The 21,991-nt window shown below is 45.8% G+C and overlaps 2 protein-coding genes across 3 annotated transcripts in view; both read right to left on the bottom strand.

Moving 5' to 3' along the window:
* DNAH10 (dynein axonemal heavy chain 10) overlaps positions 1-10,646 on the bottom strand; it is a 175,775-nt gene extending 165,129 nt beyond the window's left edge. For both annotated transcript variants that reach the window (XM_039471919.2, XM_074402071.1), the window contains exons 1-3: positions 10,406-10,646; positions 5,220-5,306; positions 631-731 (exon numbers count right to left, since the gene is read on the bottom strand). In XM_039471919.2, coding sequence (XP_039327853.2) covers positions 631-731; positions 5,220-5,306; positions 10,406-10,619 — 402 coding nt within the window. In that variant the 5' untranslated portion in view covers positions 10,620-10,646. The remainder of the gene's footprint in view (positions 1-630; positions 732-5,219; positions 5,307-10,405) is intronic.
* A 585-nt stretch (positions 10,647-11,231) lies between these two features.
* ATP6V0A2 (ATPase H+ transporting V0 subunit a2) overlaps positions 11,232-21,991 on the bottom strand; it is a 55,299-nt gene continuing 44,539 nt past the window's right edge. The window contains exons 18-20 of the mRNA XM_039471920.2: positions 18,993-19,110; positions 16,568-16,739; positions 11,232-15,605 (exon numbers count right to left, since the gene is read on the bottom strand). Of these exons, the coding sequence (XP_039327854.1) occupies positions 15,500-15,605; positions 16,568-16,739; positions 18,993-19,110 (396 nt within the window). The 3' untranslated portion in view covers positions 11,232-15,499. The remainder of the gene's footprint in view (positions 15,606-16,567; positions 16,740-18,992; positions 19,111-21,991) is intronic.

Genomic DNA, 21,991 nt, shown 5'->3' on the forward strand with positions numbered 1-21,991 from the left:
CTCCCTAATATGGGAGTCTTTGTGTGCCTACGGCCTTGGGCTGTGCCTGAAGGTGTATGCTAACAATGTGATTTTGGTGAATGTCTGTTTTTGTTTCTAGGGTGAAGGTGAGGGCAGGAGATGAAGGGGAGCTGAGTAAGTAAGGTCAGCAGGTGGGGGGCGGGGGATGCTCCAGGCCTGTGCGCCTGATCCCCAGTAAAAATCCCGGACACCGAGGCTCAGGTTAGCCTCTGGTCGGCAATACTTCATGCATGTTGTCACTCATAGCTACTGGGAGAATTAAGTGCTGTCCATGAAACTTACGAGGAGGAAACAGATAGACGCTTGTGCCTGTTTTCTGCTGGTCTCTATCCTGTGCCTTTTTTTTTTTTCTTTTTTCTTTCCTTTTTTTTTTTCTTTTTTTTTGCTGATTCTAATTTGCATCCTTTCCCTGTAATAAACTGTAACTATGAATATGATAGACTTTCTGGGTCCTGTGAGTCCTCCTCACCAATCATTGAATTTGAGGGTGGCCTTGGGATTCTATCATCTTGATTCCCTCCCTTGGATGGGCTGCGTCAGTCACCCTGAATCCTAGAGGGTGTCAGGGGTCCCCATGACCCACCAACAAGGACAAAGAGCCATGCATACTTTGGAAGGGCGTTTTTCTGAAATCTCCTTGTCCATTTCTCCATCCTCTACGTCGATCAGAGGTTGGCCTAGAGATTCGGTTCTCAGTGACATACTCTTAGCTGCAAAACAGCAATCAAAGTGTAAGTGAAAATAATCAGGAAATTAGGTTTCCTACTATTAAGAGCAGGCCTGCATTTTGTGCCTAGCACATTTCATTCAAAAGGCAAGTTATCAATAGCTGTGCATACCTTCTGTTCCAATCAATCCGACCGTCGCCTTGACTCACATTATAATTGACAAGAATTGCGTTTTATTTTCGACAGAGTGTCCGTCAGAAATTTAACGACTTTGTGTCTATGTTCTCGCAGGTAGTGTCCACCCTGTGACCCAGTGACTTATCTGAGGTTTTTACTTAAAAGGGAGTTTATCATAAAGACAAGAATTATGGGCCAGGCACGGTGACTCACGCCTGTAATTTGGGAGGCTGAGGTGGGCAGATCACTCAATGTCAGGAGTTTGAGATCAGCCTGGCCAACACAGCAAAACTCCATCTCTACTAAAAATACAAAAATTAGCAGGGCGCGGTAGTGTGTGCCTATAATCCCAGCTACTCAGGAGGCTGAGGCAGGAGAATCACTTGAGGCCAGGAGGTAGAGGTTTCAGTGAGCCAAGATGGCACCACTGCACTCCAGACTGGGTGACAGAGCAAGACTCTGTCTCAAAAAATAATAATAATAATAATAAAAATAATAAAAGCCGGGCATGGTGGCTCATTCCTGTAATTCCAGCACTGTGGGAGGCCGAGACGGGCAGATCAGGAGGTCAGGAGTTCGAGACCAGCCTGACCAACATGGCAAAACCCCATCTCTCCTAAAAATACAAAAAAAATTAGCCAGGCATGGTGGTGCACGCCTGTAATCCCAGCTACTCAGGAGGCTGAGACAGAAGAATTGATTGAACCTGAGGGGCAGAGATCTCGGCAGAGCTGAGATCACACCACGGCACTTCAACCTGGCAACAAACCAAGACTCCATCTCAATAATTATTAATAATAATAATAATAAATAAAATAAACAGATAAATAAAAGAAAAAGAAATACAGCTAGTACATGAGCATTTACTCCTTTTTCACTATGAGATGCAAAATTTGTGAGGAATGAGAAGAAAAACAGTCTAGATGAAAGGACGCCTCCCTCTCAAGTCCACTGTGATTGCTGCAGATTCGGAAACCTCAGCAGACACCAAGTCTCAGCCCTGGGAACATCCAACGAGCCCGGCACTTAGAGAAGGAAGCTTTCCCTGGGACGCTCAGCTCTTACTTTGAACAGCACTGTGCAAAGTCACCCGTGGCTTTGGAACCAATTTGATGTCAGGGGTCTGAACCCTCTCTGAAATGGGATAGTAACATCTACCAGCCAGATTCCAGAGGACTAGCTGATGGCATGGTTAAGAACCTGGTACCATGGTTGGTAAGGGAACAGTGTACAGACGGCAGTACCAACGTTATTAGAGAACCAGCAATAGACTACAGTAAAAAAAAAAAAAAAAAAAAAAAAAAAATCGGCCGGGTGCAGTGGCTCACACCTGTAATCCCAGCACTTTGGGAGGCCGAGGCGGGCAGATCACAAGGTCAGGAGTTCAAGATGAGTCTGGTCAACATGGTGAACCCCATCTCTATTTAAAAAATACAAAAAGTAGCTGGGCATGGTGGCTCATACCTGTAATCCCAGCTACTTGGGAGGCTGAGGTAGGAAAATTGCTTGAACCAGGGCCTGGGAGGCGGAGGTTGCAGTGAGCGGAGATGATGCCACTGCACTCCAGCCTGGGCTACAGAGTGAGACTCCATTTCAAAAAACAAACAAACAAAAAATCACACTTATGAGCAGGTGCCATGCCATAAATCACCCATAGTCCATTGCTAATTCTCTAACAGCATTAGAGCAGGCTCTAATCTCTACAAAAGATCAAAATGTTATGTAGATGTGGTGGTGCATGCCTATGACCCCAGCTACAGGCTGGAAGATCATTTGGGGCCAAGAGTTTGAAACCAGCCTGGGTAATGTAGTGAGACCTCAACTCTACAAAAGAATATTTTTAAAAAAATTTTTTTTAGATAAATCTCACTATGTCACCCAGGCTGGAGTGCAGTGGCATGATCTCATCTCACGGCAACCTCCGCCTTCCGTGTTCAAGCAATTCTCCTGCCTTAGCCTCCCAGGTAGCTGGGATTACGAGTATGTGCCACCATGCCTGGATAATTTTTGTATTTTTAGTAGAGATGGGTTTCACCGTGTTGGCTGGGCTAATCTCCAACTCCTGACATCAAGTGATTCTCCTGCCTTGGCCTCCCAAAGTGCTGAGATTATAGGCATGAGCCACCGCAACCAGCCAAAAAATTAAATTTAGGTTAAAAAAAAAGACATCCAGGCATGGTAGCACACATCTGTAGACCCAGCTACTTGGAAGGCTGAGGCAGGAGGATCGCTTCAACCCAAGAGTTCAAGGCCACAGGGAGCTATGATCACACCACTGCACTCCAGCCTGGGCAACAGAGCAAGGGCCCATCTTTAAAAAGGAAAATACAGTTATGAAGGTACTTAATGCCACCTAGAAATGGTAAAAATGTAAGTTTTCTGTTATATCCATTTTACCACCATAGCAAGAAACGAATAAAATATATAATAATGTTAATTTACCTTGTGGGAAAGAACTCTGTGACCTTCCCACCTAAACAACCTCTTCCCACCCAAGTCTCCTCTTCATGGATGCATTGGGCTCAAAAGCAGAGTGCCCTCCTAGGAGGCCCTCAGCAGATATTGCTGTGGCATCCAGAACTACCATGTGCCTTATCAAAACCCACTTTAACCTGGGCATGGTGGCTTACGCCTCTAATCCCAGCACTTTGGGAGGCCCAGGTGGGTGCATCACCTGAAGTCAGGAGGTTGAGACCAGTCTGACCAACAGGGTGAAACCCCATCTCTACTAAAAATAAAAAAGTTAGCTGGACGTAGTGGTGGGTGCCTATAATCCCAGCTACTCAGGAGTCTGAGGCAGGAGAATTACTTGAACCCAGGAGGTGGAGGTTGCAGTGGGCCGAGATCACACCACTGCACTCCAGCATGGGAGACAGAGCAAGACTTCATCTCCAGAAAAAAAACAAAAAAAACATACTTTAAACAAGCCTTATTCAGACTGTCTTTTATTTCTAACTTGTAGTCCCCTCTCCACAATCTTTGCTACTTGAAGGGATTACAATTTGGTTAAGAATAAATCCTTGACCAGGAGCAGTGGCTCCTGCTTGTAATCCCAACACTTTGGAAGGCTGAGGTGGGAGGATGGCTTAAGCCCAGGAGTTCGAGACCAGCCTGGGCAACACAGCAAGACCACCCCGTCTCTACAGAAAATCAAAATGTCATCCAGGCATGTTGGTGCACCAGCTACTCAGGAGCCTGAGTCAGGAGGATGGCTTGAACCTAGAAGTCAGAGGCTGAAGTGACCTATGACTGCACCGCTCCAGCCTGGGCAACAGAGCGAGGTCCCGTCTCAAAAACAAATAAATGAAAAGTACTGTGCCTTGGATATTCTCCTCAGGAAATGGTATCTATGGCTTGTGCAATAGGACACCCACTCCACAAAACAAAGTACAAAGCATGTGTTTGCTGAGCTGGCTGAGACACCACCTGTATGAGTGTCTGTATGTTACATGCTGCACTCGGCTGAAGAGTGTCCCCACAATGCATGTCCTCAAAGTGTGACCTTGTTTGGAAACAGGGTCTCTGCGGATGTAATTAGTAAAGACGAGGTGATATGGATTAGAGTGGGCCCCAAATCCAATGTGACTGGTGCCAGTATAAGAAGGAGAAAGGAGGGCCGGCGTGGTGGCTCACGCCTGTAATCCCAGAACTTTGGGAGGCCAAGGAGGGCAGATCACCTGAGGTCTGGAGTTAAAGACCAGCCTGGCCAACATGGTGAAACCCTGTCTCTACTGAAAATACAATCATTAGCCGAGTGTGGTGGTAGGCACTTGTAATTGCAGCTACTTGGGAAGCTGAGTCAGGAGAATCGCTTGAACCCAGGAGGTGGAGGCTGCAGTGAGCCAAGATCACACCGTTGCTCTCCAGCTTGGGTAACGAGAGCGAGACTCCGTCTCAAAAATAAAAAAGGAGAGAGGACACATGGAGAAGAAAGACACCGAGGGGACAGGGCCATGTGATGATGAATGCAGAGATGGGAGTGATGGTGCTGCAGGCTGAGGACACCCTGACCCCAGACTGCAGTGGGGAGGCCAGGAAAGATCCTCCCCTTGGGCCTGCAGAGGGAGCGCAGCCCGGCCGGCACGTTAATTTTGAACTTCTGGCCTCCAGAGCTGTGAGATAATACCTCTGTGTTGTTTTCAGCCACCCAGTCTGTGGTCACTTGGGACAGCAGCCATGAGAAACTGCTAAATGCCTCTATTCGTGACTCAGCAGCTTCCCTTTGTGCTTCATACCCAGTGGAAGTAGAAACTGATTCTGGCGTGGCAGGCAGCACCCGACTACTGATGGGGGGCTGTGGGGGGGCGGGGCTTTCTCAGTTCTACCCACCCACGACCCCTCCCAACTCCACACCTTGAGCTTTATCCATGGTCTCCACTTTTTGAAAATAAATTTCTTCCTCCTCGTCTTCCTCTTCAGGCAGCACAGGTGTCTCATTATCTTTACGGTCACATAAATGGGAAGAAAATACAAAACGTAATTGTTCGCTGCACGGAACACCTGATATCTTTGCTTTCTGTGGAGCCAAGGGGTGGCGATGTGGCCCACAGGAGACTTACATTTGTTACAGTGGCACAGCAATATCCCTTACCAAAGCCAGCTTTCGGTGACTGCCAGGGAGGTTCGTGAAAATTTTGCCAAGAGACGAAGGATACAGAAATGATCACAGAGTTACCGCCAGCCCAGAAGAAATGTAAATGACCAAGAAGCGTAAAAAGAGGCTCCTGAGGCGGGTGCGGTGGCTGACGCCTGTAACCCCAGCACTTTGGGAGGCCAAGGCGGGCTGATCACAAGGTCAGGAGTTCAAGACCAGCCTGACCAACATGGTGAAACCCCATCTCTACTAAAAATACAAAAATTAGCCTGACGTGGGGACACGCGCCTGTAGTCCCAGCTACTCAGGAGGCTGCAGCAGGAGAATAGCTTGAAGCTGGGAGGTGGAGGCTGCAGTGAGCTGAGATTGCATCACTGCACTCTAGCCTGGGCAACAAGAGCAAGACTTTGCCTAAAAGAAAAAAAAAAAAAAAAAAAAAGGCTCCTGGCTGCACAAAACCAGGAATGTATTTAACACCCTAACCTGTACACTTCAAGATGGTTAAGATGATAAAATGCAGGTCATGTGTATGTTACAATATAAAAACTGAAAGAGGCCAGATCACACCACTGCACTCCAACCTGGGCGGCAGAGTGAGGCTCTGTCTCAAAAAGAAAAAGAAAAAACTCAAGGGAAAAAAAGGAGGCTCAACTCCACTAACGTTGACGTAAATTAGTGGAGGGAAGTGCATCCACTTTTCTTCTGTGGAGCTGGCAAAAATCTACAAAATGGTCAATATCCAATGTCAGCGACGACGCTGGGAAACAGGCAGCCCATCCGCCATCGCCGGCTGTGGACCAGCAGGGCCTCCCTGGAGGGTAGTTCGGCAGGACCCACTCAACTGCAAACGACCACACTTGTTACAGGTGCGGTTTCATTGTTACAAATCTGTCCTCCAGAAATACATAAAGTGTGTGATGGACATTGTTCCATTGTTTGTAGAATGAATCCTCTGACAAGCTAAGTGTCCATGAATTAAAGAATGGATGAGCAGAGTATGGTAAATGTATATATTTAAAAATCTATCAAGTTAGATTTTAGGTAGAACTGTAGGTATTTACATGAAAAAATATCCAAGACGTGGTGGAGGGAGAAGTCACAAAACAATATGTATAGTATGATTTTTATTTATAGTTTTAGGAACTCTGCATATCCATATTTTATCATCATAGAGAGAAATGAAGATATAGATTGTAGATAGAATAAGGATAGACAGATACAGATGACAAGTAGGTAGGTAGGTAGATTGATGATCTGATCTCAAAGGCCCTGACCTTATGCATAGATAGATAGATAGATAAATTGGTAGATGATTGATATAGAGAGATGGATGGATAGATGATAGGTGAATGATAGGTAGACAGACACATAGACAGATTGGTCAGTTGGTAGATAGATAAGAGAGAGAGAGAGACAGATGTATAGGTAGGTAGGTAGGAGAGAGATAGATGTATAGGTAGGTAGGTAGATTAATTGGTAGAAAATTGATAGAGACAGACAGATAGATAGATGATAGGTGAATGATAGGTAGCTAGACACACAGATTGGTCAGTTGGTAGATAATAGAAAGATGTATAGGTAGGTAGGTAGATGGATGATAGATAGATAGATAGATAGATAGATAGATAGATAGATTTATAGGAAGGTAGGTAAACAGATCAGTCGGTGGGTAGACAGATGATTGATTGATTAACTGACATAATTTGACAAAAGAGCCAACCAGAAACACACCAAACTATTAACAGTGGTTACACCTGGAAACAGGAGCAGGTCTGGGGCTTCAGGAATGGAGAAGGGTTGCTTTTTCTTTTTCTATGTAATTCTATGTTCTGTGAATTTTTAAGAGAACACGTGTTCTGGCAATGTTTTAAATGTAAGGAAGTGACTAAATGACGTGTACAGTATGATTGCATTTGGTGCCTACGGGACCAGCATCTTGGGTAGCTGCTGCTGGCAGGACACCTCACCTTTCTCACCACCACCTGCCCGACTATCTGTTTGCCTCCATTCCTATCATTCGTAACCAGGACCAGAGAGAAGTCTTGACCAGGGGAGGGGCAGAAAGAGGGGGAAATAGGAATGGAGGGACACACTCGCCTCTCTGCAGGTCCTCTGAACAGACCAGAAGCACCTGTCCCCCAGAAAGAATCTCGGGAAACTGCTCAAGGGTCTGTATGAGCCTGTAGGCTTCATAAGCAGAGAATGAGTGACACCATGTGGAGCTGGGAGGTCTCTTCTCCCCACCTGGCCAGAACCCCCAAAACCCAACACCATCTGGCACCTCCACAATCAGCAGCTTTGAGAGTTTCCAGAGACAGCATCTTCGGCAAGGAATCCGTCAGCTTTTCACCACAAGACGATAATGGAGAAGGGACAGAAATGGAAGGGAAGACCAGGGACAGAGACAGCCCAGAAACAGAGCATGGGAGCAGGGGCAGGGGCAGGGGAGTTCTGAGCTCCCTTGAGAGGGTCCAGGAATTAACCAGGGGGACCCTCTGAAGTGAGACTGAACTCCGCTTCCACACAGGACAATGACATTTGGGTTAAGCACATGCTAGCAAACATAGCACACAACAGCCACCCCACTCCGTTCAAAGGCCCTTAGACGATTCTGCAAGAAATCCAAGTCGCATTCATTGTTTTAGGGTCTTGCCATAATTTTTAAAAAACATATTCAAAATCTGAGTTCCTGCAATGGTGGTACATGTTAAATGGTCAATCCTGCGAGGGTGTTTTTGGATTCCATAATTTCACCTGGTGCCAATGAAAATGCCTATATCCGAGGCCCAGTTATATCTAACGTCCAGGTCCAAAGGTCTGCCGGGGAGAAAAACATTATAGACTAGAAGGTTAGATTCCAAAACGTGACCATACGGTCTTTTCTCCAGCTAGCATTAGGGATTTGTTAGTTATTTATGGTTAATAAGTTTTATTTTGTGCAAGCAAATAATGAATATTTAAAATAAACGAAGGTGGCTGGGCAGGATGATTCCCACCTGTAATCCCAGCACTTTGGGAGGCTGAGATAGGAGGATCACCTGAGGTCAGGAGTTTGAGACCAGCCCAGCCAACATGGCGAAACCCTGTCTCTACCAAAAATACAAAAATTAGCTGGGTGTGGTGGTGGGTGCCTGTAGTCCCAGCTACTTGGGAGGCTGAGGCAGGAGAATCGCTTGAACCAGGGAGGTGGAGGTTGCAGTAAGCCAAGATAAGACGGCACCACAGCACTCCAGCCTGGATGACAGAGCTAGACTCTGTTGTTCCCCCCTCCCCCGCAAAAAAAAATGGTGGCCAGGTAGCAGGTGGCTCATGCCTGGAATCTCAGCACTTTGGAAGGCTGAGGTGAGAGGATCACTTGAGCACATAGTTTGAGACCACCCTGGTCAACATGGTGAAACCCCGCCTCTACTAAAAATACAAAAAATTAGCTGGGCATGGTGACACACACCTATAGTCGCAGCTACTCAGGAGGCTGAAGTGGGAGAATCGCTTGAGCCCAAGAGGCAGAGGTTTCAGTGAGCCAAGATGGTGCCACTGCTCTCCACTCCAGCCTGGATGACAAGAGTGAGATTCTATCTAAAAAAAAAAAAAAAAGGTTAAAAAATAAAATAAGGCTGGGTACAGTGGCTCACACCTGTAATTCCAGCACTTTGGGAGGCCAAGGAGGACAGATCATGAGGTCAGGAGATCAAGACCAGCCTGGCCAACATGGTTCAACCCCGTCTGTACTAAAAATACAAAAATTAGCTGGGCGTGATGGCACGTGACTGTAGTCCCAGCTACTCAGGTGGCTGATGCAGGAGAATTGCTTGAACCCAGGAGGTTGCAGTGAACCAAGACTACACCACTGCACTCTAGCCTGGCGACAGAGTGAGACTCGGTCTCAAAATAAAAAATAAAATAAATGTGCCTGGTCCCTTTAAAAATATCAAAGGTTTGCCGGCCCTGCCACCCGAACCCAGTGAGGGGCCCTGCAAGGGATCCCCCAGTCCTGAAGGGGCTGAGGAGAGTAGCCCAGGAGGCCAGATAGCCAGGCGGGAGGTCCCGCAGCTGTGCTCTGGGCTGGTGCTCCTGCGCGGAGGCGGCTTTTGAGGTCCCATCTCCTTCTGGCTGTTTCTGAAGAGCGCTGTCCTGCCTCCTCCCCTCAACTGTGCGGGCCCCTCCCTGCCTTCTCTGTGTCCCTGGGCCTATCAGAGAGTAGGTAGGGCTGAGGATTCGCCCCCACAGAGGGTTCTGGGACCCTGGTCACTGCCTTTTTTTTTCTGATGCTAATTTGTTCAACATAAACATTTAAAGTCTTATAATTTTTAAAAACTGCCTTTTTTTTCTGATGCTACTTTGTTCAACATAAACATTTAAAGTCTGTAATTTTTAAAAACTTTGTCTTAGCATTACTTTACTTTTTAGCATATGAGGAGCCTCCAGAAGTAGAAAGGGGTGCTCTTGGGACCCTCCGTGAGACCCTGCGACCCTCAAGGAGAGTGACAGTGACCGGGGTCCCTGCCACATCTGGGGATGGCTCTACCCAGCCGTTTGGGTTAATGCACAGTGGACTTGACTGCCTATGGGCCTTGGGCGCGTTACTGAACCCCCTCTGTGCATTTGCTCATCTGTAAAATGGGGATGAGGATACACCCGCCTCGTAGGGTTGAGTGGTTACGAGCGTTGCAACCGCACCTGGTACGAGGTGAGGGCTACGTCAGCGTTTGCTGTGCTTTTTCAATCAAGGTCTGGCTTTCCAAGTGGGCTGTGGGCCCAGGAGGGCAGGGGCGGCTGTCACTGCCGGGTTCGCCCGGGGCCTGCACGTGGCGGGCGGCAGTGTTTACGGACAGCACCTGCGGCCGGGGCCGGGTGATGGGCAGGCTCCGCAGCCCCCACGCCCGCCGGAGAGGCCGGGGCTGGCAGGGCGGCAGCCCGGGGAAGCGAGCGGCGCGTCGAGGCTCACCGGTCTCCACCTCCACCTCCTCCGGCACCACGGTGCGGTAGAACAGGAGCGCCGACGAGCCCTCCTCCTCGCTCGCCTGGTTGAGGAAGTGCAGGATGACATCCTCGCCCTGGCCGTCGTCGCGGTTGAGCAGGTCCTCGAAGAGCTGGGGGTCTGTGATGCCGAAAGCCGCGTACAGGCGGTCGCGCATCCACAGCACCCGCAGGTCGTCCATGGCGCCGCGCAGGGCACAGGGAGCCGGGCGCAGGGCGGGCGTCCGTAGCAACGTTGGCCCTAGCAACGGACTTCCGGGCAACGGCCATCGCCCGCCCCGCCGACGGCGCCGGCGCGGGGGCTGCAAGAACGACAGTGACCGGCGCCCGGCACCTGCGCGCCCGGGACCCGCCAGCACCCCAGCCCCGAGGTCTCGGAGGAGCGCACCAGGTCCCCGGGCCGCCGAGGTGGGCCGGTCCCTGGTCCCCGCAGCGCGCATGCCCCTGGATGCGGAGCGGGACCCTCGCCGCCAGGAGCCGCCCTCAGGCCGCTACAGCCCAGGGTGAGACCCCAACTCACCCGGACCGGATCTGCAAAGCAGCCCGCCCACCTTGCAGAAGTTGGGGCTGGTGGCAAGGCGAGCTCACAGCACCTCGGCGTGGCAGAGGCAGGGTTAGAGGCCAGGGAGGATACAGCCTCAGCCCTCAGCCCTCAGCCACGTGGGTCAAAGGCCAGGGGCGGAGAAATTAGCCAAGAAGGCACGAGTTCCTCGTTGCCTACGACATCAGGGAGGAAGGAGTGGAGTTCTTTGGCTTTCTCGCCAAGCCAGAGCATAATAAAGCGAAACACCCACGTTTAAAAATATAGATATATTTATTTGTCATTAGCAAAAGGAAGTTCAATACTGATAGAAGATGCAAATTTGTCCTTTCATGCATTTGCGGAGCAAAATACTAACTTGTTCACTGTCATTTCCCCTCACAAGGAGTTGAGTCCCTAGATGACCAGGCTAACCCTTGGATTTTCCCACCAAAGAACAGGTGGAATGCATTAAGTAAGTATTTCTTAAAATTCTTTTTTTTTTTTTTGAGGAGGAGTTTCGCTCTTGTTACCCAGGCTGGAGTGCAATGGCGCGATCTCGGCTCACCGCAACCTCCGCCTCCTGGGTTCAGGCAATTCTCCTGCCTCAGCCTCCTAAGTAGCTGGGATTACAGGCACGTGCCACCATGCCCAGCTAATTTTTTGTATTTTTAGTAGAGACGGGGTTTCATCATGTTGACCAGGATGGTCTCGATCTCTTGACCTCGTGATCCACCCGCCTCGGCCTCCCAAAGTGCTGGGATTACAGGCTTGAGCCACCACGCCCGGCCTATTTCTTAAAATTCTAAACCAAAGATCAGCATCAATGGCCTGACTGTAGGAAGACTGTTGGTCCAAACGGCCTCATTTCCAACATCTTGATTTCAGAGTTCATCATAGCCTTCCTGAGATAGCCCTGTGGCATACAGGCAAACCTGCCTTTACATTTTTAATAGAGGAATTTACTGTTTTTAAATGCAGACTGCAGAATTGTAAAAGTTGTTTTTTTGCTTTTCTTTTCTAAAATGCATCAGGCTCTAAAACACCTGAATATGTAATCCATGAACATTGTTTTTGGGTTTTTGAGAGTTTTGCTCTTGTTGCCCAGTCTGGAGTGCAATGGCGCGATTCTCGGCTCACCACAACCTACACCTCCAGGGTTCGAGCGATACTCTTGCCTCTGCCTCCCAGTAGCTGGGATTATAGGTATGTGCCATCACGCCTGGCTAATTTTGTATTTTTAGTAGAGACAGTGTTTCTCCATGTTGGTCAGTCTGGTCTTGAACTCCTGACCTCAGGTGATCCACCCGCTTCGGCCTCCCAAAGTGCTGGGATTACAGGTGTGAGCCACCACGCCCAGCCTAATTCATGAACATTGTAAGGGTATTCTATGCCTTATTAAACAACTGCAGAGGGCTGGGCATGGTGGCTCACACCTGTAATCCCAGCACTTTGGGAGGCCGAAGCAGGTGGATCACCTGAGGTCAGGAGTTTGAGACCAGCCTGGCCAACATGGTGAAACCCCGTTTTTACTAAAAAATACAAAAATTAGCTAGGTGTGATGGCAGCGCCTATAATCCCAGCTACTCAAGAGGCGGAAGCAGCAGAACTGCTTAAGCCCTGGAGGCTGAGGTTGCAGTGAGCCGAGATCATACCACTGCACTCCAGCCTGGGTGACAGAGTGAGACTCCATCTCAAAAAAATAAAGATAAAATTTTAAAATAAACAACTGCAGAGGAGATACTGACACCAGATATTGTTATAAAATACCCATTCCAGAAACAAGAACAGAGCAGCCTTCAGTGCAAGAGGAGTTCCAAGTCCTTTAGCTGCTGGAAAGTCCACAGGGCTCACCCAGATCCAATCAGACAGAACACCCTTTGCACTCCTTAACTGACCCCCGCAATTGCAGTCTCCACCCAGCAGGTTGAAATCAAATTCTATTTAGAAGAAATCCCTTGGGTATTTATTTTAGGATTCTGTTAACACATGGTAATAAACATCTCAATGAAAACGGAAAAATGTGGCTGTCGTGACATTTATCTTTAGGAAAATAAACATATTCAGCATCATCCACACAACCTGCCATCTTTCCTCTGGATTTCTGCTTTCAAGGAATGAAGTATGTTTTAAAAACTAGACACATAATAGGTTCTAGCAAAAGGCTGAAAAACAAGCAAAACTGAGCAACAACTCTGGTAACATGACACTGGAGCCCATGGCTTTAGAGAAAAAAAAAAAACAAAAACAAAAAACAGGAATTGCCCTGGCACCTATAAACACCATTAGCAAACTACCTTTCCAGGAAGTGAGGATTCTGAATTGTTTTTCACATAATGACATTCTACATAACTACTACGGAGATTTCAACAGAGAAATTATTGCATCCTCTGCTCTATGGCCTAAGAAGAGGTGTGAATTAGAAAGAGTTAAAAAGTGGCCCCGTGAGAATTACAGTAGGGAGCAGTAAACAACGCCAGCAAACATCTCTTATTTACCAATCAGTTAACAGTGCCCTGAAGTCTTGGGCTTCGAGGGATGAAGTGGTTACTGTTGTTTTTATGACAGATCCTTGGAGCAAGGTTAACAACACAAATGACCCCTAGTGGAAGCATGGATCTAGGTGAAAGCCGCTGAAACCTGACCAGCACTTCTGGGATGTCACAGTCACCCAACAAGAGTGCCCGACATGACACCTTTCTAGAGAAGTATCACTTTGAGAGCAGAATTATTTTCAAGTGTTTTGTCAGCATTATTTGATAATTTGAGAGACAAAAAGCAGTAAACCCAAGCTGGCCTTGGGTGACATCTCATCAAGCAGCACACAGAATGTGTACTGTAATTGAAAGGGTTTAATTTGAAGAGTCACAGCTATGTCAACGCTGTTCTGCTCATGCCTTGAAGTCACCTGCACAGCTACGTTGAACTCAGAACTCCAGGATCTCAGCTTGTGACATAAGTTACAAGCTCTCCCCCTCGAAACAGGATAAAGGAGGATAGGGACAAATAGCCTTTTAATGCGTATTAATCACAATGTTAAAAAGGTGGGAAAAAAGTCAGATTTCTGAAAATAATTGTCTAAAACTAAAATATAAAAAATTAACATGATTTGCAAGAATATAGATCAGAATGTTCAATAGGACTGACTCAAGTTCACAAAAAACTAAATGTCAAGTGAATAGATGAATTTAAACTAAAGATTATAAAATAGTGGCTATCAAGAATTAGTTTTCGACTGATCTAAACAATTTGGAAGTTTAAATTAACTCTAAATACTTTTATCAGACCTTTAACTAGAAATAGTCTGAAAGTAAAAAAACTATCATTAGACTGTTCTCAAGGATAAGTGTAATCTCTTCATGATAAAATATCATCATTTATATTTTGTTATAAAAATATACAAAATACTACTTTTTCCCTTACCTTCACTCACTATAAAGCGTTTTGGTTCAGTGAAATCAGCCAAGCTGTCACTAAATTCAAATCATGTCCACATTATACCTTCTAGAGTCACACTGGGTTTTAAGGCCCAGTATACAATTTACCTTTCCAAGCATACAATTATCATAACTGGTTTTATGTAAGGATAACAGGATAAGAGTCTTTAAAAAAATATACAAGTGGGATAACCATTTGTTGTATGTTATTTTATCCCATTGTCCCCAATTACTAAAACAAGACAAAACTGTAAAAACAATCCTCTACTTATAATTCTAGGTAGCACAGGATAAAAAATGTTTGCATATTTTTGGCCAGGAACAGTAGCTCACGCCTGTAATCCCAGTACTTTGAGAGGCCGAGGCGGGTGGATCACTTGAGGTCAGGAATTTGACACCAGCCTTGCCAACACGGTGAAACCCCATCTCTATAAAAAAACAAATAAATTAGCCTGTCATGGTAGTGGGCGTCTGTAATCCCAGCTACTCTCGAGGCTGAGGCAGGAGAATCGCTTGAACCCAGGAGGTAGAGGTTGCAGTGAGCTGAGGTTGTGCCACTGCACTCCAGCCTGGGCAACAGAGCAAGACTTCATCTCAAAAAAACACAAAATTTTGCATATCTTTTAATCAAGCAGAATACATGTGAATGTTTTGATTACCCATCATTAAATTTTTTTTAAAACTATCCATATTTCAACTGTTGGAAAATATCATCTGACAATCTCAGGTGACAGATTAACTGTTTTTTTAAAAAATAAAGTTTTAAGGAATCAAGTGTCTAATACCATTTTCAATTAGTCATTCAAAATTGGTTTCTCTCTCCCAATCCTGTATTTGAAAAAATACCTTTAACATAACATTTGGCATTAACTTATATTTGCTCATCATAAAAAAAAAAACAAAAGAAATTTTTATATCTCAAATTGATAAACTTTAGAAAATATTTAACATATGAGGAAGAGGTATATCTTACAGAATTATTTGGCTATGTCATAAGGCAGTCAATGAAGATGGAATTTTTCCTATCATAAATCTGACATAAGTGAAATTCTATAACATGATAATTCTCCACACATGGGAGGGCTTGTTGGTTACAGCAAGATGATCATGCCACACTGTCGTCGTTACTGAACTTCGATGAAAGTAGACTGAATGAGAAAGGAACAAATTTGGTGCCTGCACCAACGTAGAATTTGTTCTGAAATTCTACCCTAAAAAAAAAGAAGGATGTATTAATGGAAGATGATGAAATCATATTTCTTAAAACAACTTATTTATAAGTTTAAAAAATAAATTCCTGTGCTGAAATTGCTTCATTCCAAAACATGTTCTTGGCACAAATATTTTTACTTAGCTCAACACCACTCGCCACCCCTAACCCTGTGCTAGCTTTCCCAGTGTGAACAGCAACTCTGATGCATCCGCTGCCTCTCATTGTCCAACACACAAAAGCACATGCACAAGCAACGAGAACTTCTCCTGCCAGGGGTCACTGGAGGCACAGAGCAGTAATCTGACCTATACCTTAAAAGATTAAGAAATACGTAAGCATTTATTTTGCAATAAGATAGAGCAACCTGTGAGATCCAAAGTGAATTAGGAGTATGAAACATACATCAGTATTCTGTAAACTTAAATTTGCTTTTACTTGTCAGTGATAATAGTTCAGAAACAAAATACAGGTTTTTTGTTGTTTCTCTTTTTGAGACAGAGTTTCAGTCTTGTCGCCCAGGCTGTGGAACAATGGCATGATCTCGGCTCACTTCAACCTCTGCCACCCGGTTCAAGTGATTCTCCTGCCTCAGTGTCCCAAGTAGCTGGGATTATAGGTGCCTGCCACCGTGCTCAGCTAATTTTTGTATTATTAGTAGACACAGGGTTTCATCATGTTCTCCAGGCTGGTCTCAAACTCTTGACCTTAGGTAATCCACCTGCCTCAGCCTCCCAAAGTGTTGTCATTACAGGCATGAGCCACTGTGCCCAGCCACCACACCCAGCCTAAAACACAGTTTTAACTCAGAAGATATGAACACAGATCCCAATGGCAGGAAGGGTAGAACTAGCCTAAATTCAGCATTAGATTTTGCAGGGGCTGTGTATATTTGGTTGGGCAGGGTGGGGGGGCAGCGGTATGATTTTTAGTAACAGTTCCAAGGCTAAGTTTCAAACTTACCAGTGGAGGCGTATGGCGTGAAGAAACGCAGAAAGCCCTTCCATGATCAGAAGGATGAAAATGGTTAAAACCGCAAAAAGCGCGATAACCGGGAGCAGCAGCAAGACGCCATAGGTGGTGTCAACACGGAGGCCCACGCGCATCAGCATGGCCCACAGGACATCGGACAGCTCTGCAAAGGAGTGCAGACTGCACAGTCACGCTCGCTTACGTTCAGTGAGTCACTCTGTGAGCTACCAGGTCTGAGTTTCCCTCTGGCAGCTCTGAACCATTATCCCATAAAATAATAGACACACATGTAACACAGACGCAACTGCTTGTGTGAAAGGCAGCCAGCTCCAAGACCATCTCAGACACTAAGGAAGACCTGGCACTCCAAAACCAGCAGAGGCCATCTCCCAAAGGAGGTCTTGCCCCAGACTAGGTTTGGGTTAGTGACCTCCCAAAGCGGCACCGGACCAGGCAGCCAGAAACAGCCTCCCAGGCCTGGTTCTGCCACCGAGGGACCAACTGGATGAGCGTGCGTAAAGCGTTGACTCTCAATGGGCTTCAGTCACCGCCTCTTCAAAATGGACAGGAACGACCACAGGGCCCCTCCAGCCATGAAATTCCAGACCTTTGGCTATGCTTATAAAAACATAAGCATTTTGTTTATTTATTATTTTTTTAAAAGAAAAAGGCACTCTCTCATCCAGTGGTTTCCACAAACACAGGCAGTGCCTGCTTTGCACAATAGTGCAGAAGCACAAAAACGACCTTGCCATCAAAACCTTTCAAAGCATCCTGACTAACCCATAGGAAAACGGGTTTCTTCTGTGGCCTTTACATTTTTTGTTAAAACATTACAAACTCCCCTATTGTTGGCCAACAATATAGCCAACAATAAAAGAGCTTTTAATGTTTTAACAAAAAATGTAGGGAAATGAAAAAATGATAAATCTTGTCTTTAACACGTTAAAAGCATTGAGTATAAAAGTCTCTTCTTTGTATTAAAAAAAACAACAGCTTATTAGGGTAGTTTGAGCAGTGCTTGCTTCCTGTTGCATAACTGGACAAGCTGGGTGACCTGATCCGGAGCAAGCAACTTAATAGTTGCCAAATTGTCCTTTTTTTTTTTTGAGACAGAGTCTTGCTCTGTCACCCAGGCTGGAGTGCAGCGGCGCAATCTTGGCTCACTGCAACCTCCACTTCCTGAGTTCAAGCAATTCTCCTGCCTCAGCCTCCCGAGTAGCTGGGATTACAAGTGCCTGCCACCATGCCCAGCTAATTTTTCTATTTTTAGTAGAGATGGGTTTTGCCATGTTGGCCAGGGTGGTCTTGAACTCCTGACCTCAAGTGATCCACCTGCCTCAGCCTCCCAAAGTGCTGGGATTACAGGCATGAGCCACTGTGCCCGGCCTGTCCTATTCTTTTCTAAGTTTGAACCTACTTCCAACATTGCACCCTTTGCACGTTCAGTGTCCTGTAACATCTCCAAACACCACTTGTGGGTCACTGGCATCACAACACCCCCCTCACGTAGGCTGGGAAATGCACCTGCACCTACCTGCACAGCTAGTTACTGTGGTGACTGAAATTGGAACCATGCTACTGGGGAACAGGTGTTAACTACACTGTGGAAACTAACATGTGTGTGTTACTGGAATTGTACAAAGAAAGGACTCCTGTGATCAAAGCTACCCATGAGCACTGTGGCAAGACCTGCTTGAAATAAACAGGTATTCACACTTGGTAAGGCACCAATGAATAAAATAGCCAATAACAGGAAAACTAATGGCAACAGCAGAAAGTGATTATACCAGAGGCTTCCAAGCCATCTCAATTCTCAAAGCTCCTCGTATCTCAGTGATTTTTTTTTTTAACTAGGGTAGCCTCTGAAGCCAGATCAGTCTCAGAGAGACTCCCACCATGATTTTTCCACAGCATCCCTCAGCCAAAAGAAATAGCCTGCCGGGCGCGGTGGCTCAAGCCTGTAATCCCAGCACTTTGGGAGGCCAAGGCGGGTGGATCACGAGGTCAAGAGATCGAGACCATTCTGGTCAACATGGTGAAACCCCGTCTCTACTAAAAATACAAAAAATTAGCTGGGCATGGTGGCGCGTGCCTGTAATCCCAGCTACTCAGGAGGCTGAGGCAGGAGAATTGCCTGAACCCAGGAGGCGGAGGTTGCGGTGAGCCAAGATCGCACCATTGCACTCCAGCCTGGGTAACAAGAGCGAAACTCCGTCTAAAAAAAAAAAAAAAAAAAAAAAAGAAATAGCCAAGAGATCTGTGTATTAAGTAGTGAATAATGGCAACTGAAAGATGGTGCTACGACTATTAGTTACAAAGTTAAAAAGTTAAAATATCCCACAGTGCCCCCCTACCGAGTCTCCTGGCACTACAGGGTGTTGGAAACTGTATGCAGGTCTCAATAGGAACTTACGTGCGTGAGCCAGGCTGAGCGCCCAGAGCCTCAGGTAGGAGGCGGTGTTGGAGATGCATCCCAGACAGTACTCAATGGAATGGATTACTTGAGTCATTAGTATTTCTCCAAAATTAAACTGAGAGAGAGCACACAACATATGTTAAAGTCATGATGTGACATGTGTACTTCTACATGCCAAGTGGGTTCCACTTCAAGGATTACAATGAAAGAGCTGCTGGCTGGATGCTGGTGAAAACACTCTAGAGTGTGAGGAACAGAAACCCAAGACTTGCACTCTGTTCACTCTGCCGCTCCCCAGCTCCATAACCACAACTTCACCACCCCAAATCCCCACCTTCACCAGCCCTGCTCCATCCCACACCTCAGACTCCCCTGTGTAAACCAAGAGGCTAGACCAGAGGAACTGTGATGGCCACAGCTGTTATAAAATGAGGTTCCTAAGCAGGCCTCAGTAATTATGTAACATCGGCTGATAAAATAGCCACCTGATGCTGATAAAACCTGCTGATATCACCTGGTGCTGATAAAACACCAACCATAAGAGCAGAAGGTGATTCACAGCTGCTAGTTTAATAGATGTGGGTATTCTAAGTCGAGCCAACCAGGGGAAAACTCTGCAAGGGGTCCCTGATAGGGAAAGGGCTGCAGAACACCAGGCAAGGTGACTCACATGCGCCTTCCTGCTCTGCTTGTGTTTATGATTCTAGACACTTAATTATTAAATGCCCCAAATTAAAACATAAAATTACATAATAATTACAAAATACTGACTTTGAGAAATTTTGTTTGGTCCTCACTAAATGGCCAAAATAAAGTTTCCAAGAAAAGAAAGCAGAGGCTGTGCTCTGCTCTGTCTGCCCGGGACTGCACCTCTCTTCTTTACGGGGAGCTACAACTTCCCTGTCCAGCCTTGTACCCCCAACCGCAGTGCTCTGACTTACGTCCCCAAGTCTTATGCTGAAGCCCTAACCACAATGTGACTGTATTTGAAGACAGACCTTTGAGGAGGTAATCGAGGTTGAGTGAGGTCAGGGGGTGGGCCCTGACCCATTGTGACTACTGTCTTCTGGGGAGATCAGGAAAACCAGGGGTGCAGGCGCAGAGGAAAGGCCCTGTGCCGACACAACAAGCCGAGCAGGGAGGCCTCGGGAGAAAGCAGCCGGCCGGCATCGCAGTCCGGGACTGCCAGCCTCTGGAGCGGTGAGAAAAGTCTCTTGTTGAAGCCACCCAGGCTGTGGTGTTTTGTTACAGCAGCCCTGCAGGACTAAGACGGCAGCCACTGGTCCAGGGCTGGCAGGTATTTGGGAATTTTTTCCTAACAGTAGCAGGCTGGTAAGGGCACTCTGCTCTCTGATGGAAAGACTGAAAAAAATAAGCCCAGGGCAACTTGTGACCATGGTTCCAGCATCATGGGACCAACTGACTTCAGAATATAAAGAAAACTTACAAAAGAAAAAAGCCAACCAAGGCCTCTTGGAATTGGAGACACCGAAACTGTAATCATCCTGAAACCAACTCTACCTGTGTCCTGACATGAGCCAGCAGAGATCCCTTTGAAATCAGAAAACACTGGGTCTCTATGTCTGCAACTATGGAAAAGTTATTTTTTTTTTTTTATTTTTTATTTTTTTATAAGAAAAAGAATAAAGAAGAGGAGGAAAGAGAAAGAGGAAGAGGGAGAGAGGATGGGGGTATTGCTTTATTGCCCGGGCTAGAATGCAGTCTAAATATGGGTATGCCTATAATTGTCCTTAATAATGGAGACATAAAAGAAAATGAGGGAAGAGAATAACAAACAAGGAGCCAACCAACATTTCATTTAAACTTCTAAGTTTATATGATGTGGTACTGATAAGAGTGTATATTTTGTATATTTAAAGTGGAGAGTTCTATAAATGTTAATTACATTTACTTGTTCCAGATCTGAGTTCAAGTCCTGGATATCGTTGTTAATTTTCTGTCTCATTGATCTGTCTAATATTAATGTTGAAGTCTCCCACTATTATTATGTGGGAGTCTAAGTCTCTTTATAAGTCTTGTATGTCTGCATATTCCTGTATTGGGAGCATGTATATTTAGGATCTTTAGCTCTTCTTGTTGTTGCATTGATCCTTTTATCATTATATAATGTCCTTCTTTGCTTCTTTTGATCTTTGTTGCTTAATTGTAACTTCTGCTTTTTATTTATTTATTTTAGCTCTCTGTTTGGTTGGTCAATCTTTCTCCATCCCTTGTTTTGAGTCTTTGTGTATCCTTGAATGTGAGATGGGTCTGGATGCAGCATACTGATGGGTTTTAGTTTTTTATTCAAATTGCCTGTCTGTCTTTGGATTGGGGGATTTAGTCAATTTAAATTTAGAATTAATAATGATATATGTGAGTTTAATACTGCCATTTAATATTAGCTGGCTGTTTTGCCCATTAGTTGATGTATATGCTTCATTATATTGATGCTCTTTTTGGTATTTTTTTAGAAAGGCTGATACTGTTCATTCCTTTCTATGTGTAGTGGTTCTTTCAGAAGCTCTTGTAAAGCAGGCCTAGTGGTGATGAAATTTCTGAGTGCTTGCTTATTCACAAAAAACTTTATTTTTCCTTCACTTGTGAAGCTTAGTTTGGCTGGATGTGAAATTCTGGGTTGAAAGTTCTTTTCTTTAAGGATGTTGAATATTGGTCCCCACTCTCTTCTGGCTTGTAGGGTTTCTGCCGAGAGATCTGCTGTAAGTCTGATAGGCTTCCCTTTGTGGGTAACCTGACCTTTCTCTCTGGCTGCCCTTATAAGATTTTCTCCTTCATTTCAACCCTGGTGAATCTGACGATTATGTGCCTTGGGGTTGCTCTTCTTAAGGAATATCTCTGTGGTGTTCTCTATATTACCTGGAGTTGAATATTACCCTGCCTTACTAGGTTGGGAAAATTTTCCTGAATAATATCCTGAAGCGTATTTTCCAGCTTGGATTCATTCTCTTCGTCACATTCAGGTACACCTATCAAGC

The sequence above is a fragment of the Saimiri boliviensis genome, chromosome 7 (assembly GCF_048565385.1).
Source record: "Saimiri boliviensis isolate mSaiBol1 chromosome 7, mSaiBol1.pri, whole genome shotgun sequence".
NCBI lineage: Eukaryota > Metazoa > Chordata > Mammalia > Primates > Cebidae > Saimiri > Saimiri boliviensis.